Source organism: Nyctereutes procyonoides, unplaced genomic scaffold (genome assembly GCF_905146905.1).
Source record: "Nyctereutes procyonoides isolate TBG_1078 unplaced genomic scaffold, NYPRO_anot_genome, whole genome shotgun sequence".
Taxonomy (NCBI): domain Eukaryota; kingdom Metazoa; phylum Chordata; class Mammalia; order Carnivora; family Canidae; genus Nyctereutes; species Nyctereutes procyonoides.
In genome coordinates this window covers 73,845,089-73,864,032 of record NW_026575146.1, presented here as the reverse complement: position 1 = coordinate 73,864,032, position 18,944 = coordinate 73,845,089, and the positions used below count along the sequence as shown (strand labels likewise).

Here is an 18,944-nt window from a genome sequence, read left to right as displayed (position 1 = left end):
TCTGAGATGAGATTAGCTTTCTGTCACAATGGCAAACTGAGACTCCAGGTGGGTATGGCCAGAACCACTAGCCTGGAAGCTTCCAGTAGGGAGCTGGAGTTGCCCTCTGGACTCTGGCCCACGGCCACTGGGGAGATTCCTGAGATGTGCCCATCAGCCCTCCTCCCCTTCCCACCCTCGGAGAAGGGTGGCTCCCTCCCAGCCTCTCCCGCTGTTGGAGGCGTGGGTAGCAGCTGGGAGAACCGGCTGGGTGCTGCCCCTCCCCTTGGGCGCGGAGGTAGGCACCTGGCGGGCTCCTCGGGTGGCAGACGCCGCCGCCGCACATAGCTGGCCCCCGTGCCTCCTGCTCCTGCGCGTCCTCCCCTCCCTGCCCTCACCGGCCTGCCATGGACGGGCCCGCCGAGCCCCGGATCCCGGCCCTGTGGGACACGCACGAAAACAACATCTCGGAAATCAGGTGAGGCCCGGGCCTGGGCACCAGCCAGGAGATCCCCCCCCCCTCCTCCTCCCTGTCCCCTGAGGAGGTGGCCTGCAGGAAGAGCCATGAGCCTCTGCATTGGTGGCTCCAGCCTCCTGCTGCCTCAGACTTGACCCAGACCAGGACCTGGCTGGCTCGTGCTCTGGGTGCAGGTCCCTCCTGGAAGGGAGTGGGGCACGAGGCTGTGCTGAGTGACTTGCTGGGATGCCTGAGGTGTCCCCGACTGTCGCGGGGTCTCGGTTTCTCTGTCTTCCAAAGCCATCTTCCTGATAAAGGGCTGGATGAGGGCAGGAGTCGGGCTCACAGTAACTGCTCGGGAAACATAAGGGCCTGGGGGCCCCTTTTATTGATGGACGCCCCAGAGCACCCCCAGATGGGGATGCTTTCCCTCTCAAGGGCTCGGAATGTGATGCCTGCTGTGTTCATGGGAAGATGGGGGAGCAGGGGTGGGCAGGGCTGGGGTGCAGCTGGGACCCCGAGCCGAGGCTGCGTCCCCCAGGGGCTTGGAGGACAGGAGGACGGGCCCTGGCTTCATCAGCCCTCACAGGAGAGAGAGGTCAGGGCACAGCACTCCCCACCTCCTGAGCGTGACCCCTTTGTTCCTGGGGATGAGTCAGACACCTTTATTGTACCTGCTTTCCTGATGAGGAAACTGAGGCCGAGAGGGAAAGTGCCCTGAGCGTGATCACGCAGCCCAAAGCAGATCCCAGCCCGATCTGTCTGCCCCCGGAGTCTGTGGCCTCCCCCGTCCTCGACAGCCTTGGCGAGCCCCCCTCCCCGTGGCTGCCTTTTCAGATGAGCAAGTGGAGGCCCAGAGAGGGCAGGTGGCCTGCCCCGGGTCACACAGCGACCTGCTTAGATGATCTCCGACCCCCAGTGGCTTATGCTCTGCCAGGAGGGTCTCCCCACCAGCCCCCCCACCCCAGGCTGTAGTGTGTGGGTCCGTCCCTCGCCCAGGAGCCAGAGTGCTTGGGGGTTGAATTCTGATTGCTGTGTGATGGAGACCAGCCTCCCGGGGCGCTGGGGCTCTGGGGCTGAGGGTGTCACCAGGCTGTGCCAGCTCTGCTTCAGGACGGTCTGAGCACCCTCCACCCAGCATTCCTCTCTCCTGGGCTTCTGGCCCCTGGGACCTGCAATTTCTCCCTCCAGAGATAAATGGGCCCCTTGCTGGGGTTCCACCTCTGGGAAGGCCTCATTCACTGCCCCCGGACCCAGGCAGCTGGGAGCCCCCCTCCTCTCTGCTCCCCCACACCCAGGGGCCAGCAGGTCGCCAGCCCTTGCTCAGTGCATGACCTTGATGCAGGCACGTGCCCTCATGAGCCTCAGTCTCTCCATCTGGAATGTGGGGGTGAATAGCCCTCCCCTGTAAGCAGCCCTAGGCCTGAATGTCTGTAGCCCGCTGGGTGGTGCCCTTCGGACCTCAACCTTTCTTCTCCAGGAGCTTCTGGAAGCCCTGGACCCAGAAGGATGCCCCTCCTGAGGGGCCTCAGCACCCTGCCCACCCCCCCACCTCAAGGCAGCTCAGACAGGCACACCTTGCCCAGCTGGAGTGGGAGCTCAGTGGCTCCCCTGAATCTTCCATCCTCTTGGGTTGCCATCTCAGGGATGGCCCCATCATGGGTCCCCAGGGACGGCCCCATCATGGGACTCTCTATCTCATGCCTGTCCCCCTAGGCTTCCTCTCTTTGCCTCACCCCAGCCTCACCCCAGCCTCCCCGCTTCTAGTCCTTCCCAGAGCTGTCCCTCCCCTCCCTCCAGTCCCAAGTGGTGGTGGCCTGATGGTCTGGCCTCCTTCCTGTATTCCATGTATCCTGGGACTTCCATTCCCGGGTCACACCTCACTGCTCTCTGCCCCAGTGCCTTTGCATAGTCATTTCCTCTGTGAGGATTCCCAGAGAAGTCTTTTCTAATATCCAAATCTACCTCTGGCTCAGGTTCCTTCTGTGGCTCACTAGCACCCATGGTGATGGTTTGTTTCTAGAACCTTTTGAGACAGAGATTTCTTTGTTCCAGACCAATCTTACTCTGGAGGAGAAACCCATAATAGAGTTCAAGACAGAGCTGCTCTGGTTTAAAACAGGGGAGTGGGGCTGAGGTCCCGCCGCTCACCCTGCTGCATCTGTGGGAGCACTTGTCTTCCCACAGTCCCCACCTTCCTCAATGCCAGGGCCCCACCTGGTTGCCTCCACACCCACTGCAGCCTGGATCTCACACCTTGGGGCCTGTGCCTGCAAACATTCCTCTGCCTGGGATGACCTCTCTCCCTCTTCTGGCAAACTCCCTCTCGCACAATGCCAGATTCTTGGTGGGTCCCTGAGCATACTTCCAGCTTCAGACTCATCCCACACACCAAACGGGGGACTATTCACCGACAGGGACAGAGTCAGGCCACCTCGGGGCCACCTCGGGGCCCTGGGGAGTCTCTGAGAATGATGTCAAAGAATGAATGGAGATTAGGCAAGCCGGGAGCCAGGACTTGCAGGATGAGTCAGGGCTGGAAGGCAGGGAGAGGGGAGCGGAGGGGACCAGGGGCCAGTGGGAAGTTCTCACAGGGACCAGTATTAGGCACAGCCACATGTGTGACTCTTAATGTCCAGCCAAATAATTCGCAGGATATCTTCTGCAGCCTCGTTCCACTTTTTACACTCCCCCTTTCCCCCGCAGTGAACAAGAAAAGCTCATGTATTGCTTTGAGGATACAGGCACACGGGACAAAACTCTCTTGAGCAAACCAAGAGACTGGCAAGGATTGCACTGAGTTAGCGGTTGCAGGGAGGAGGAACCCAGAGACGCCCGCAAGACGTGGCTCCGAATGTTCTCGTTCCTCGTTCGCGGGGCTCGTGATGCATCATGCTTTATGAATTTTGTGCGTGTTCCCCCGTAGCTGTGCATGTATCCACTGTACAAACGGGGGAGGGTAAGGGCAGAAACAAAATTTGAAAAGGGAAACGTGAAGAGTAGGAGGCAGGCGGGACAGGGACAGTCGTGTTCAGAGCCCCCCATGGCGGTGGAGGCCGTGGGGAGGCAGGCCCAGGCAACATTGATACACCACCCTGCCCCCCCCATGCTCCTTTCTCGTGTGCTTGTGGGGTGCCTCGTAGCAACTGTCTGAGATTTACCGGCACAAATGATTAGCTATTGTCACCCTGTTTGCAGCTGAGATGGTTGAGGCCCAGAGAATTTGAGGGACTTGCCCGAGGTCGCACCACTGAGCAAGTGGGGCGCAGCCAGGATTTGAACGAGGGCTGCCTGACTCGGGGGCCCTGGCTGGGGGTGCACGAGGGGAGGGAGGGGAGGTAGCTCCAGCCCGGCTGGGAGGCTTTGTAGGTAGTCTGGGCTTTGCTGCATTTCCTGGAGGGTCTGCATGCTGGGTTGCACCACCACCGGCCCCTGAGAGACAGAGACAGAGAGAGACAGAGAGAGTCGAGGCCAGAGGAAGCCAAGCAGGCATTTGGACCTGCGGTTGCCACCCCTCCCTGCCTCCCTCTAATCTTGGAGAACCTCCTGCAAGGCCCGGTCTCATCTGTCTCATCTCTGCCTGTTTATGGCTGAGGTCTCTCTCCAGCCCTGCTTTTACAACACGGGCCCCCTCCTTCCTTGGGGAGGGCTGAGCCACTCAAAGGTGTTATTGGCTAGAGCCCTGCCAGTCACAGAGCTGCTGCTTTGCCCAAAGAAAAGGGGGGCGCTAATAAAAAGGTTCTAAGCAATAAACAAATAATAAGACATTGGACCTCCTCGCCTGGGTGGAATTTGGGCTGGGAGAGAGGGGAGGAACTCTGGGCTGCCTGCTAGTAAATAAAGTGCCTTGGGAGATGCTTACAGCCACCCCCTCCCCAGTGACCCAGGTTTGCAGAGCCAAGGGGCAAGGTGCAGGTCACATGGTATTTTGGGGGTCTTGGGAGTGGGGAGGTGGGACGTGTGCCTGGGGGTCCTACAAAGGGCCTGTGGAGTGGGAACATCTAGGAACCACTTGGAAAGAACTGAGCAGTGCAGTTTGCTGGAGAGAGGCTCTGGGAGGGAGAGTGGCACCTGGCGGACCCTCTAGTAGCATTGAATGCCAGGGCAAGGAGGGAGCCGCTGGTGCTGCTGGGGAGGCCTGGATCAGAAGCCAGATGTTGGGACCAGTCCCCCCCCCCCCCCAGACTTTGCCACTGTGGCAAGAATGCCTGAGTCACAAAGGTCAAAGGTCGCAAGCAGGCAACCCTGGGCTAAGATCTTGCCCACATCGCTCACTGGCTGGGACCCGGGGGGCAGACAGAGGCGCCAGGAGCCACGCGTCTGTGAAATGGGTGCAGTAGGTGATGCCTGGGGACGGGCCAGACCTGGCGCTCTCTGCTGAGTCAGGGTTTGTGAGGTCTTTCCTGCTTCCTTCTCCAAATCCCGTGACCCCTCCTGAGCCAGGAACTCAGGTGCCAGGAAGGGTGGGGACGGGGTGAAGAATGGTGATAATTAGAACCTTCCTAAGCATTCGGCATGCACCAGGCTCCTCCAGGGCTTTGTGTGGATTAGCTCCTTGGATCCTCAAAACAGCCCTGGGAGGCTGCCCAGGTTAGGGTTCCTGTTCCAGATGGACACACTGAGGCCTGGAGAGGACCGCACATCTGAGATGTGCTCCAAGGGGCTCGCTCGCTCTAAACCCCATAGACAGGGGTGTCTGGGTGGCTCAGTTGGTTAAGTGTCTGCCTTCAGCTCAGGTCATGAGCCCCGGGTCCTGGGATTGAGTTCTGTATGGGGCTTCCTGCTCAGTGGGAGTCTGCTTCTCCTTCTTCCTTTGCCGTTCCCCCTGCTTGTGCTCTCTCTCTTTCTTTCTCAAATAAATAAAAATCTTAAAAAAAAAAAAAAAAACCTTAGAGAAAGGGATCAGACAGGGCCTCAAACTGCAGTACGGGGCTGTCCCTCTGCAGCCATCACCTTCACAAGGAGCTTGTCACTCACATGGGACCAGTGAGTCTGTGGTCTGTCCATCCTCCAGACCAACGCTGTCCCCCAGATGCACACTGTGAGCCCCTTGGGTAAACATTTTCTAACGACCACATTAAAAAAAGAGAGAGACAGCAAAAGTCACAGGCAAAAAATCATTTTAATCAAAGATTTTATTTAACCTGCTATTTGTGAAATATTCCCATTTCCACTTGTAACCGATAGAAAAATTATCAATGAAACATTTTCCATTCTTGGTACGCGAAGCCGCTGTGATCGAGTGGGTTTTTTCTTCAATGAGACACCACCTTCCATCAGGAAGGCTTGATCTGCATCTAGATCTCATGGCCTCACAGCTCAAAAAGTCAATTCCCAGGCTTGAGTTGTTCCAAACCTGCCTACAAAGTGTTCCAGTGGCTGGAATTGAGTGTCAGGTTACAGCTGAAACCAATAATAAGCAAATTCAATTAAAATTGCCTCCTGTTGCTACGGCTACATTTCGAGGGCTCACTGGCCACACAGGGCCAGCAGCTGTCATCTGGGGCGGTGCAAAATGGACTCTTCCATCATTCTGGAGAGTTCTGTTGGCTGGCATGGCTCCAGGCTGTGAGTGACCCAAGGGCCAGGGGAGGTACAGAGTAGGAGCTTAATAAATGCACGTTGGAAGGGAGAGAGAGAGAGGAAGCATTAGAGAGAAAGGAAAGTCAGGAAGGGCTCCTGGGTGGCTCAGTGGGTTAAGCATCTGCCTTCAACTCAGGTCATGATTTTAGGGTCCTGGATCGAGCCCCAGGTCGGGCTGCCTGCTCAGTGGGGAGCCTGCTGCCCCCCTCTGCATGCTGCTTCCCTTGCTTCCCTGCTCGCTCGCTCTCTCTCTCTGTGTCAAGTAAATAAATAGAATCTTAAAAAAGAGAGAGAGAGAGAGAAAAGTCACAAAGAGCCTCAGGCTAAAGGCACACGCAGAGATCTGAGGTTTGGTGGAGCATAGCGTATGCAGGGAACAAGGAGAACCGGGTGGTGGGAACGGAACAGCACTGGCCACGCTGCTGGCACGGGGACCTCAGAGGAGTGGGGGCCCACGGGGGCGCAAGGAATCTGCTGGCCTTTGACAGACAAAGCCTGGGGGCTCAGTACAAAGAAAGAACTCAGAATTTGAAGAGTGATTAATTTCTTTAGCTAAGCTTTCCTCCAGGACTATGATTATTATGAAAGTAATACATTGAAGTAATGTAGCTCAAATGTTTTTTAAAAGTTTTTTCAAAGTTTGTGTGGATTGGAAATGCGCAGGAATTACCAGTGAGGGTGGGAGCAGGGGAAGAAAGGAGGGAGGGGAATTTACCCCGTCAGAACTTAAACTGCACAGTTACTATAGTCCAAACAATATGACTCTCACCCTGTGACCAAGCAATTCCAACCTCTGGTTATTTGCCCAAGGAAATGAGAATGTAGGGTGACACAAACACCTGGGTGATTGCAGCAGCTTTAGGCATCCTAGCCTGATCTGGAAAGAGCCATGAACAGGGGAGTGGATACGCACACTGTGATTTATTCACACAGTGGAATTCGACTCAGCCGCAAAAAGGAAAAAAACTCTAATATACACACGAACACCTGTGAATGTCGAGAATGTTATGCTGAGCAAAAGAAGCCAGATGCCAGGGTGCATTCTATAAGATGAGAGTTCTAGAACAACCAAGACCAGGGGGATCCCTGGGTGGCTCAGCAGTTTAGTGCCTGCCTTCGGGGACCCAGGATCAAGTCCTGCATGGGGCTCCCTGCATGGAGCCTGCTTCTCCCTCTGCCTGTGTCTCTGCCTCTCTCTCTCTGTCTCTCTCTCTCTCTGTGTCTCTCATGAATAAATAAATAAAATATTTAAAAAAATAGAACACCTAAGACCAGACAACTCCATTTCTGGGGGGCATTCGGGACAGAGGTCACCTCCCCGGCAAGGGCGGGGACAGATAATGAGGAGGCACCAGGAAACTTTCTGGGGGCGCTGGGCTCTTCTGTATCTTGACAGGAGTTCGGATTGCAAGAGGAGATGCGCTTGTCAAAACTCACTTAAGATGAATACAGCTCTTCAAAAGGAAAATAATTTTAAAAGGATGCAAGTGGGATATCTTGCAGCTATTTTTAAACAGAATGAGACGGCTGTGGATTGACCTAAAAAATAAGCAAGGTGCAGAGTAAGGTGCAAGGTATGAAATCAATATTTTTTAGAAGAAAGAGGGGAAGAGGGAGAGGAGGAGGGGGAGGAGAAGAGGGAGGAGGATGAAGGGGAAGAGGGGGGGGAGGAGGGGGGAGGAGAAGAGGAATCAGAGCACTGTCACTGTGAACATTTGCATGCGCTTCTATAAGCAGTTAGCTTACTCACCAAACTGATAGTACTGGGATCCCCTAGGGCTGGCATGGCATTGTTGGGAGAGACCATTAACTTATTAATAAACCCAGATGATCAAAAGATACAGAGATATGATCCAAGAATTTGTTATTTTCCTAATTAGATTTTCTAAAGAGAAAGAAAAAATACGCATGCGCCCTACTAAGGAAGTCTGGGAGACTTAAACATCCTCCCACTCGAGGTGCTGAAAGCAGTAGAAATTCATTGAGGGCTCATATCCCAGCCATTAAGTATTTTGAGTCATGTGGCCACGTGTTTGAGGGCCCGGGCTCTTCCACGGGTGGCTCCCACATCGCCCCCCCAGACATCTCTGGTCCCACCTGCTGAAAGCAGGGGGCGAGCACGGAGCAGTCACTGCTGCTGTGCTTGCAATTCAGAATTCAAGGGGCGCCTGGGGGGGCTCAGTGATTGAGCACCTGCCATAGGCTCAGGTCTTAATCCCAGGGTCCTGGGATCGAGTCCCACATCGGGCTCCCTGCAGGAAGCCTGCTTCTCCCTCTCTCTGCCTCTCTCTGTGTGTCTCTCATGAATAAATAAATTAAAATCTTTTTAAAAATTCAGAATTCAAGACGTAGGGGGTCATGAAATGCAGAGTTCTAGTCTCCCAACTACCCCAGACCCATCCCTGGAGTTAACCACTTTTAAGGGTTACCTGCCAGAAATTTGTCTTCATGGGTGTATCTCATCTCAGTTCTCTCTTTTGAAAACAGAATCAAGGTACTACTTTATGCCTTTTAACCTTTTGTAATATCTGGGACATCTTGAGAAATAAATGCCACCTCCTTATTCTTTCAGCGTGAAAATGTCAAAACATATTAAAAAAAACTTGGAAGAATTGTCCACGAACATCCCTGAGCCTACCACCACTAAAATTTTATTATATATGCCTTAGCATGTATGTCTGCATCCATCCTCATTTGTGATATGTTTTCAAAGTAAGCTGCAGACACCAGAACATTGCATCGTAAACATTCTCCTGTTTATGGGATTTTCTTTTCTTTCTTTCTTTTTTCTTTTGTATGTGTGTGTGGGGGGGTAAGATTTTGTTTAAGACAGTGAGCAACCAAGAGCACAAGTAGGGGGCAGAGGACAGAAGGCAGAGGGAGAGCTGAGCAGGGAGCCCAACACAGGGCTCAACCCTAGGACCCTGAGACTATGACCTGAGCCCAAGGGAGGCGCCTAACCAGCTGAGCCACCCAGGTGCCCCTGGGATTACCTTTTAATAGAGGATATATAGACACAGTATAGTGCACAAATCTGAAGTGCACTGGGTTTGAGAAATACACCTGTGACCCCAATCCCTCTCAATAAATAAACACCTCCTTATGAATGGTGGGATTCCAATATTTATGAGGCCCTGGTGTATTTATCCATTCCTGTGTTGTTTCAAGTCTTGTAAATGATCCTGTAGTAAACATCCCGATATATAGTGAATTGGGCACGTCCTCAAGGCCACCTGTCTATTCCATACATTTCTAAGGATCCCGTTATTTGTACCTCCAACAGACAGGATGGAGGAGCCAGGCACTGATTCTTGGAGGTGGGACACAGGGGGACAATTTCTGCTCCCTCCTCACTCCCCAACTAGTGGGGCTGACTGATTATAAGATGTCAATGGCCAGGGGCACCTGCGTGGCTCACTCGGTTAAATGTCTGCCTTCAGCTCAGGTCACGATCTCAGGGTCCTGGGCTCAAGTCCCGAGTGGGGCTCCCTGCCCATCTGGGAGCCTGCTTCTCCCTCTCCCTCTGCCTGCCGCTCCCCGTTTGTGCTCTCTCTCCCTCTCTGTCAAATAAATAAATAAAATCTTTTTTTTTAAGTGAATAACCAAAGAAATTCGTTACCAAGTATTAAAAGGGCTGCAAAAGAAGCAAACAGGATGCGGAGATGAGTAACAATGCAGACACAGGGGGTGTCTCCCGCTTTAGCGGAGGTGGTCTCCATAATTAAAATGTTGCCAAGTGATCTCCCAAAGAGGTTACTCTAATTGCTCTCCTGCCAAGAGCCGGCAAGTGAAAAGAGCCTGTTTGTCTGTACTCTGGCCAAGGCATGAGTCATTCCCCCTAGAGATGGAGCGGCCCAGAGATGGGGATGCTGGCCCAGATGGGCTGTGAGCGGAATTTCAGGAGGTGAGGAGAGGTCCTCCCGGCACTGAGAACCACCCAGACAGAGGCATGGGGTGGCTGGACCGGACGCTGCACAGTGTGTCCTGGGAATGAGGCACGCTGAGCCCAGCACAGGCCCAGGGACTCTTGGCACTGTTCCCCCAGAGGGAGGCAGGTTGACCACAGGCACCGGCGTGAGTCAGCAGGACGGCCCAGTTGGGCTGCTAAGAGAGGTCCTGCAGCCTCATCACATTCCAGAAGGATAGGGCCGCTCACAGGGAGGGGGCATTCCAGCCCCCTGCAGACCCCAGAATCCCTGCAGCTGATCCTGTCACCTCCTTTGCACACACACGCCCCCCCCCCATTCTCCTTCCCTAGCCTCCTTCAGGTCACCTCTTCAGAGGACCCTCCCTTAAAACCCACACCCTCCCCCAGATGCTCCCTATCCACCCCCCTTCGGACTCTGCTCTGTTTTTCCCCCATCACCATCCGACATACCATGTTTAAAATGTTTGGGATTCAGGGGGGCCTGGCTGGCTCAGTCGGTGGTGGTGCAACGACTCTTGATCCCAGACTTGTGAGTTCGAGCTCCATGTCGAGTGTAGAGATTAGTTAAAAACACATCTTTAAAGAACACACTCGCACACACATGAAAACGTTTGGGGTTCATTTTTGTCCTTTGAAACACAAACTGCAATAGGGTTTTTGATCACTTAGTTTCGCTGTTCTATCTCCCAGCGCCTGGCACATAGTAGGAGCTCAGTAAATATTTGTGGGCTGAATGAATCAATTTGCCCCATCTCAGGCAAAAAGGCCTAAATCTCCCAGGGTTGGAGAGCTCTCCTTGGACATATGTCCCTAGAAAAGACGTCCCTATAGCCTCTGCTACTGCTTATTCTTTAAATGAGACCAGAGAGGGCTTGTAAGTGGCCTCAGGTCACAAAGCAAATCCAAGGCAGGCCTGTAACCTAGGCAAGCGTCACTTCTCTACACAACCCTGGGCAGCCCAGAGGCTCTCTGGCCAACAGGATGTTTTGTTATAATCATAGCTAATGAGCATTAAGCATGTATTTGAAAATCACACAGTAAAGTTGAATGGGGGGGGGGGGAGTGCAGAGTTTTATGAATTTTAGCACATGTGTAGATTGGTGTAACCATCACCACCATTAGAGCAGTTCCCATCATCCCTCTGTGGTCAGGCCCCCTCATCCCTGACTGCCCCCCCAACCGTGGATCTAGTCCTAGTCTCTGTCCATCCAGCTTTGTCTTTCCGAAAATGTTATGTTCCCTATTGTAGCTGCAACAAATGACCACATGCCAAGTGGCCTCAAACTACACAAATCCATGTCCGTACCCTTGTGGAGGTCAGAAGCCTGAAATCGGTGTCAATGAGCTAAGATCTAAGTGGCATCAGGGCCACATCCCTCCTGGAGGCTGTCGGGAGAATTGGGTCCTCCTCTGTCTTCCTAGAAGCTCCTAGAAGCCGCCTGTGTTCCTTGACTTGTGGCTCCTTTGTCTCCAAAGCCAGTGGCTCGCATCTTCCAAACTCTCTGCTCTCTGAACTCTGCTCCTGTGATCACAGCTCCTGTTGTCCCCCCTCCTTCTCAGAAGGACCTTTGTGATTAAATTTAGGGCCACCCGCTAATCTCCCCATCTCAAAATCCTTACCATAATCAGAGACCCCAAAAATCCCCTTTTGCAGTGTCACATACTCACAGGCTCTGGGGATTGGGAAGTGGATGTCTGTCGGGGCCAACGTCATATGGATGGGATTTTTTTTTTTTTTTGGATGGGATTTTTTTTCAAAGATTTTATTTATTTATTCATGAGAGACACAGAGAGGGAGGCGGAGATATAGGCAGAGGGAGAAGCAGGGTCCATGCAGGGAGCCCGATGGGGGACTCGATCCCAGGGCCCCAGGATCACGCCCTGAGCTGAAGGCAGACTCTCAGCCACTGAGCCACCCAGGCGACCCGGACGGTTGGGATTACACAGATTGTGGCTTCCCGAGTCCGGCTTCTCTCGCTCAGCATTGCGCCTTCGAGATGCATCCATGTGGTTGGAGGTCTCAGGGATTTGTTTCTCATCCTGGTCGAGTAGTGTCACGTGGTGTGGACGCACCATTGTTTTACCTGCTCACTGAGGGATTTCTGGAGTGTTCCCAGTTTGGGGCGGTGATGAACAGTTGCTATCAACATGTGAGTACAGATGTTTGTGTGAACATGAGCATTCACTGCTCTTGGGTGAACACGCAGGACGGAGAGAGACTCTGGTTTAAAATCTGCTCATATGAAGATAATTCAGGGGCACCTGGGTAGTGCGGTTGGTTGAACATCCTACTCTTGGTTTCGGGTCAGGTGATGATCTCTGGGTGGTGAGGTCGAGCCCCGTGTCAGGCTCCACGCTCAGCACGGAACAAGCTTGGGATTCTCTCTCTCCCTCTGCCCCCACCGCTGCTGGCTCTTTCTCTGAAATAAATAAATAAATCTAAAATATATATATGATATTAATATATAAAAATATTATATATTTATAATATATAATTATAATATATAATTTATATATAATATTATATTATATATTAATATATATAAAATATTAATATATATATATTAAATACTCCATGCCCCAGGGGAGGGAGGTGGAGACAGACTCGAAGAGGTTACATGAGGTTTCTGAGGGCAAACCTATGTCTCCTTGACCACCCCCCACAACCCCTGCCCAGAAAGGAGCACCCTTGGGGAAAGCCGAATGCAGGGGCCCAGAGGCACTACCCCCGTGGCCCTGGGGGTTAGGGGTCACACTGCGAGGTCACACTGCTTGGGTTCAAATCCCAGCTCTGCCCTCTGTGTGTGTGTGTGTGTCAGCTGACTTTGCCTCTCTGTGACTTCATTTTGCATTTGTACCAGGGGATGGTACTACCAGCCATCTCCTGGGTTGTTGAGGGAATGAATGAATTCCGGCACATAACATAGTGGGGAGTACTGTGCCCAGTGGTGCTCTCAGCATTCATTTGATTTCTTCCACAAATACTGATCAGAGATCTTCCAGTGTTTTGGATGCATTGGCAATTGAGATGGAAAATAAATAAATAAATAAATAAATAAATAAATAAATAAATAAAATCCCTGGTCTCACGGAGCTTACATGCAACCGGAGAAGGAAGGCAATAAACAAAGAAATAGTAAGCCGTGAGAGCAGCTCAGAAGGGCCCAGGGCGTTTGGGTAAACAAAGCAGGGTGAGCGGCTGGGGCAGCGAGGGCTCAAGTATAAATAGGGTGTCGGGTGAGGCTTTACCAACACGATGCAGAAGTGATGTCGGAGCAAAGGCAGGAGGTGAGGGTGTTAATCACAGGCCCCGAATGGAAGACAGAGAGAATAGTCAGTGCAAAGGCCCTGTGGCAGGCCTTGGCCCGAAGGGTCGGAGGACCACTGAGGAGACCAGTATGAGGAGCCCAGCGAAGTAAGCAATGGGAGAGAGTGAAAATTAAGGCAGAAGGGTCAGGGAGGGGGTGGTCAGGGCGGAGTTTGCAGGGCCTGGTATTCATGGTGAGGACTTTGCTTTTCATCTGGGTGAGACAGATGGATTTTGAGCCTAGGAGAGACAAGAGCCTACTAGTTTCTCAGAGTGCGGAGAACGGCCCCTAGGGTGCAGGGGTGGAAGCAGGGAGATCAGCAAGGAGCCGACAGCAAAGTCCAGACCCAAGTTCCCTCAAAGGAGGCCTTCCTACCCTCCTTACCCTGAGGCCCAGAGAGGTTAACCCATATATTCAAGGTCATGGAGCTCATTGGTAGCAGAGCCGGAGTTCAAATCGGAGTTCAAATTGAAGTCTACCCAACCTCCACCTGCCTTCTTTCCCTACTGTGGACTGGGCTGCCTCTGGAGGTGGTGACAGAGGCCCCACCACCAGGGGATCTGAACTGGAGATGGATTTGTTTATTGCACACCTGTCGTGTGCCAGGCACTAGATATAAGACACTGAACGTTACAGACACACCGTGCCCTAGCAGCAGAGGAAGGGATGGAAGTGCATGGACAGGTGCTTCCTGAGATCTCCTAGCAAGACTGCTGTGTGACCTTAGGAAAATATATTAACCTCTCTGGACCTCCACCTTTTCTGGCATGAAGCAGTGCTCTCCATATCCATTTCATGGATTTCTGGGGAAAGTCTGATAATGTATGGCCTCGGCGTAGAATTTTTTTATGGGTGGCTCCCCTGTACCTCCTCCCCTGCGGGGACCAGAGGGAAGTCAGACTTGATCTTTCAGGTCTGAGGAGGCCAGGGGAATGGGTAGGTCCAGGCTACAAAGGGCTTTGAGTTCTGGGCTGAGGGGCTGTGACCATGTGCAGGGTGGACAGGTGGGAGGAACTGGAGGCCGTGAGATGCAGGAGTGGCTGGCTGGAGGGCCCCAAAGGCAAGGAGGAGACCAGAGCTGGATGGAGGCAGTGGGGACATAGTAGGAGAGGGCCAGGGCCTGGTGCATTGTGGGGTGGGAGGCTGGAGGATCCATGCATTGGGCTAGTCTTAGAGCCTCACATCCTGGGGTGTCCCCAGCAGGCCCGGCCAGGCCAGGCATCTTCTAGGAGCCTAAGTATGTCCTCAGCCAGGTGCCCCTCCCATCGGCGGGAGCGTGGCCTGCTGCTCCTCCTGCTGCTCCTCCTGCTGCCAGACTCCAACCTGGCTCACTCGTCCTCTTCATTCCTCTGCTCCAGTCCAGCGATAGCTAAATGCCAGGCTCAGGATACGGGGTGGGAACAGACCAGGCTTGTCACCCAGGGAGAGGAAAGTCACCCTGGGGCCAGATTCAATTTACGAGGTGGGGAGTGAAGGCACAGAGCACCTGTTTCAGGACACACAGTGAGATTCAGCTGAGCAGGAATTGGGTGGGGGCTCCCCGGCCTCCACACTCAAGTACAGATGAGCGCAGGGCACGGCATTCCTGGCAGGAGGATGAGCAGATACAAAGGCCCAGAGGTGGGAATAGCGCTCAGGGCACTGGGGAGCTTTGGCCGGCATGTGTGCGTGGGCGAGACACGGGAAAGGCGGTTCCCGGACAGAAACTCCCTGCGGGGCTAGGGTTCAAATCTCAGCTCTGCCTGGACCTTGCAGTGTGTGTGGCCTGGGCCAGATCACTCCCCCTTCCTTCCAGGCTCCCATCTGTTGCATCGGCAGGTGCAGGGAGATCCCAGCCTCACTGCCTTCACGCCTCAATTGGTTATTTATTTATTTATTTATTTATTTATTTATTTATTTTTAATTTTATTTATTTATTCATGAGAGACACACACAGAGAGAGGCAGAGAACAGGCAGAAGGAGAAGCAGGCTCCATGCAGGGATCCCGACGTGGGACTCGATCCCGGGTCTCCAGGATCACACCCTGGGCTGAAGGCGGTGCTAAACCGCTGAGCCACCCGGTCTGCCCTCGATTGGTTATTTTTTTTATATTTTTTTAAATTTTTATTTATTTATGATAGAGAGAGAGAGAGAGGCAGAGACACAGGCAGAGGGAGAAGCAGGCTCCATGCACCGGGAGCCCGATGTGGGACTAGATCCCGGGTCTCCAGGATTGTGGCCTGGGCCAAAGGCAGGCGCCAAACCGCTGCGCCACCCAGGGATCCCTCGATTGGTTATTAAATGAGCAACTGGTTATCCTGGGTTCGGAGGGCACAGTGGTAAGGGTTGGGCACTGCTGGCCTGGAAGGGGGCAGGCCATGGGCATCACTATAGGGCCAGGCAGGGGATTCTGAAGTGCTGGGGGCTGAGAATGGCAGGTAAAAGGACATCACAAAAACTCTGACTTTCCCCCACTTTCTTGGTCAATGCGTCCACTCACTCTCACATGCGTGCATTCATTGACCAGGAGCCTGGCGCTCAAGATAGATGATTCCTTTTAATCCTCAGGTAGGACTAAAACCCCGAGGTAGAGATTACTATCACCCTCATGTGACAGATAAGGAAACTGAGGCGAGGAGACGCGAGATCCGCTGCCTAAAGCTCGGAGAGAGCCAAGACCCAGGCACTTGGCGGCCAGTCTAATGGGAACCCATGGCCTCCAAGCGCTCCCTCCCTGGGCTAATCTGCCTGGCAACCAGTGACATCACTAATTCCACACCCACACGTCATCACCGAAGAGTGAAGTCACTACAGTGGGCTGAGGGCTTGCTGTGTGCCAAACGGGGTGCTAAGCAGCCCCTCCTCTGGCTGCCTGCTGTTGCCTCTATTAATGTGTATAATAACAATAACTGTAGGGGCGCCTGGCTGGCTCAGTGCAATCAAGAGTATGAGACGCTTGATCTCGGGGTTCTGAGTTCGAGCCACACGCTGGGTGTAGAGATTACTTAAAAATAAAATCTAGGGATCCCTGGGTGGCATAGCGGTTTAGCGCCTGCCTTTGGCCCAGGGCGCGATCCTGAAGACACGAGATCGAATCCCACATCGGGCTCCCGGTGCATGGAGCCTGCTTCTCCCTCTGCCTGTGGCTCTGCCTCTCTCTCTCTCTGTGACTATCATAAATAAATAAAAATTTAAAAAAAAATCTAAAACAACCCCAAAACAATCATTGTAGCCCAAATTTACTGAATGCAGAACATGAACCGGGCTCCACTTGAATCAATTTTAGGTCTATTGACACAGTACACTCTGCAACTACCCTTCTTTATTTTTTTTCAGATTTTTTAAAATTCTTTTTAAGATTTTATTTATTTATTTATTCATGAGAGACACAGAAAGAGAGAGAGAGACAGAGAGAGAGAGGCAGAGACACAGGCAGAGGAAGAAGCAGGCTCCATGCAATGAGCCCAAAGTGGGACTCGATCCTGGGTCTCCAGGATCACACCCTGGGCTGAAGGCAGCGCTAAGCCACTGAGCCACCTGGGCTGCCAACTACCCTTCTTTAAAAAAAAAAAAAATTAGCAGACATTTATATGGTGGTTACTGCATGCCAGGCATGGTTCAAGTACTTTTTAGGTGTTCCCAGTAACCATAGGAGGTAATGATTCTTACTACCCCCATTTTATGGATAAAAAACTGAGGAGGCACAGAGAGGTCTATGGATTTGCCTAAAGCCACACAGCCGTTGGGACAGAGAATTCAAATCCATATATTTTGGCTTCAGAGTCTATGCCCTTTAATCAAGACTCTCCTACTTCTTCCGTCTCTCTTTCACCATTGAAGAAACTGAGGAGATGAAGTATTGGGTCTCCGCTCAATTAGGAAGTGCCTCGCCTGTACCACCGTGGTTACTTGGGGCCTCAAAGCCTCCTCCCACAACCTGTGAGGTGACCAACCCTCCCTCCCTCCTCTGGTCAGGACAAAGGGGCCTTTGCCAGCAGGCCAGGGCCTACATGCTAGTCCCTTTCCGGCGCTTCGGGACACTGCCCCCAGGAGACCCTGGCTGGCTGAGCCTCCCCTGAGCTCCCCAGAGCCCTCCTGTGACCCCAGGCAGAGCACACACGGTTCTCCAGCTGCTGTTGCTGCTGTTCCTGCTTTTTCTACTTCTTCTTCTTCTTTTCTTCTTCTTCTTCTTTTAAGATTTTAATTTATTTATTCATGAGACACACACAGAGAGAAACAGAGACACAGGCAGAGGGAGAAGCAGGCTCTATGCAGGAAGCCCGATGCAGGACTCGATCCCAGGACCCTGGGCTCAACCACTGAGCAACCCAGGCATCCCAGAAACAGTTGTTTTAGTGGGAAGGTTTTTGGGTTTTCTCTCCTTTAATGCTTTATCCATTCATTCACTGAATATTTTGTAAAGGTAAAACTCACAGGAGTGCTGTCCACCGAGCTTTGGTCAATAACTCAAGGAATTTTGCAAAGTAGGCACACCATGTAACCAGCCCGCACCCCACAGTCCCCCAACCTGTCCAAAGGATAACTGCCGGCCCGCCTTCTAGAACCTTCTAGCACCCTCTGGCACCTTTCCTGTACTTGAACTTCCCATAATTGAAATCATGGGGCCTGGACCCTCTTGTGGCCTGTCTTTAACTCCACAGTGTATTTCTGAGTTTCATCTGTGTGGTCCCCGACCCCCTTCAGATAACAGAATATTTGTAAGAGCCTCTTCAGCATCCCAAAGTGAAACTCACAGACAATATAACCTACTTACACACATACTTTTTTTTTTTTCCCAGTTTAATGAGTTGTCCTCGGTGTACTATAAGGAGACACAAATGGAAAGTAGCGCAGCGTGGCGGCTCAGAATGGGCGGATCGAATTCTGTGGGGCCTGAAGCTTGCACCCCAGTGATGGGGTTCTCCTTAAGGAGAAGAAGCAATGTGTTTGACTCCAGCCCTAGGCAAAGGGGATGTTTACTTAGGATGAGAAAGGAAATTATAGCAACTTGCCTCATTTTCAAAGCTCACAAACCCTCCAAACATTCCAGAAAAATGACACAGCCTAGCTTCTGGCTTCCTACACTTCAGACCTGCGTCTCCTCCTCCACCGCATACTTTCCATGCCAGGTGCCCTAGGACAAGTGATGTTGTGATGTGACTTCTGCGAATTCCTGCAGCCAGCCAGCTAGCAGGAATGCCGCCGTGCATGGACAGGTGTGACCACAGACCTCATAAATCGCCCGAGGAAGCTCAGTAAAATATCTCTCCACCTCCACTTCACCCCAGCCAGGTTCCCCCGGTACCCACCCCTCTCTCACGCCAGGGGCAGGAGATCCCTGGGGGGAGGCCACGATAGAAGGATACAGCAGAGGGACCCCTGGGTGGCTCAGCGGTAAAGTGCCCGCCCTCAGCTTAGGGTGTGATGCTGGAGTCCCGGGATTGAGTCCCACATCCCACATGCATGGAGCCTGCTTCTCCCTCTGCCTATGTCTCTGCCTCTCCCTCTTTGTGTCTCTCGTAAACAAATAAATAAAAATTTAAAAAAAAAAGGATACAGCAGATTGAATGGATTGCTCTTAAAACATCTCACTTTGGAAAATTTTACTTGCATGTATGGCTTTGTCAGCCCACTGGGGGGTTTGGGAAAGGCAGCTCACATGAGCTTGGGCTTGAAACTTAAGACTATTTCAGCTTCAGGACTCTTGGC

General features: G+C 52.5%; 1 protein-coding gene across 1 annotated transcript in view; it reads left to right on the top strand.

The window, feature by feature from the left end:
- Positions 1–269: 269 nt before the first annotated feature.
- SULT2B1 (sulfotransferase family 2B member 1) overlaps positions 270–18,944 on the top strand; it is a 35,274-nt gene continuing 16,599 nt past the window's right edge. Inside the window, exon 1 of the mRNA XM_055310288.1 lies at positions 270–457. Coding sequence (XP_055166263.1) covers positions 387–457 — 71 coding nt within the window. The 5' untranslated portion in view covers positions 270–386. The remainder of the gene's footprint in view (positions 458–18,944) is intronic.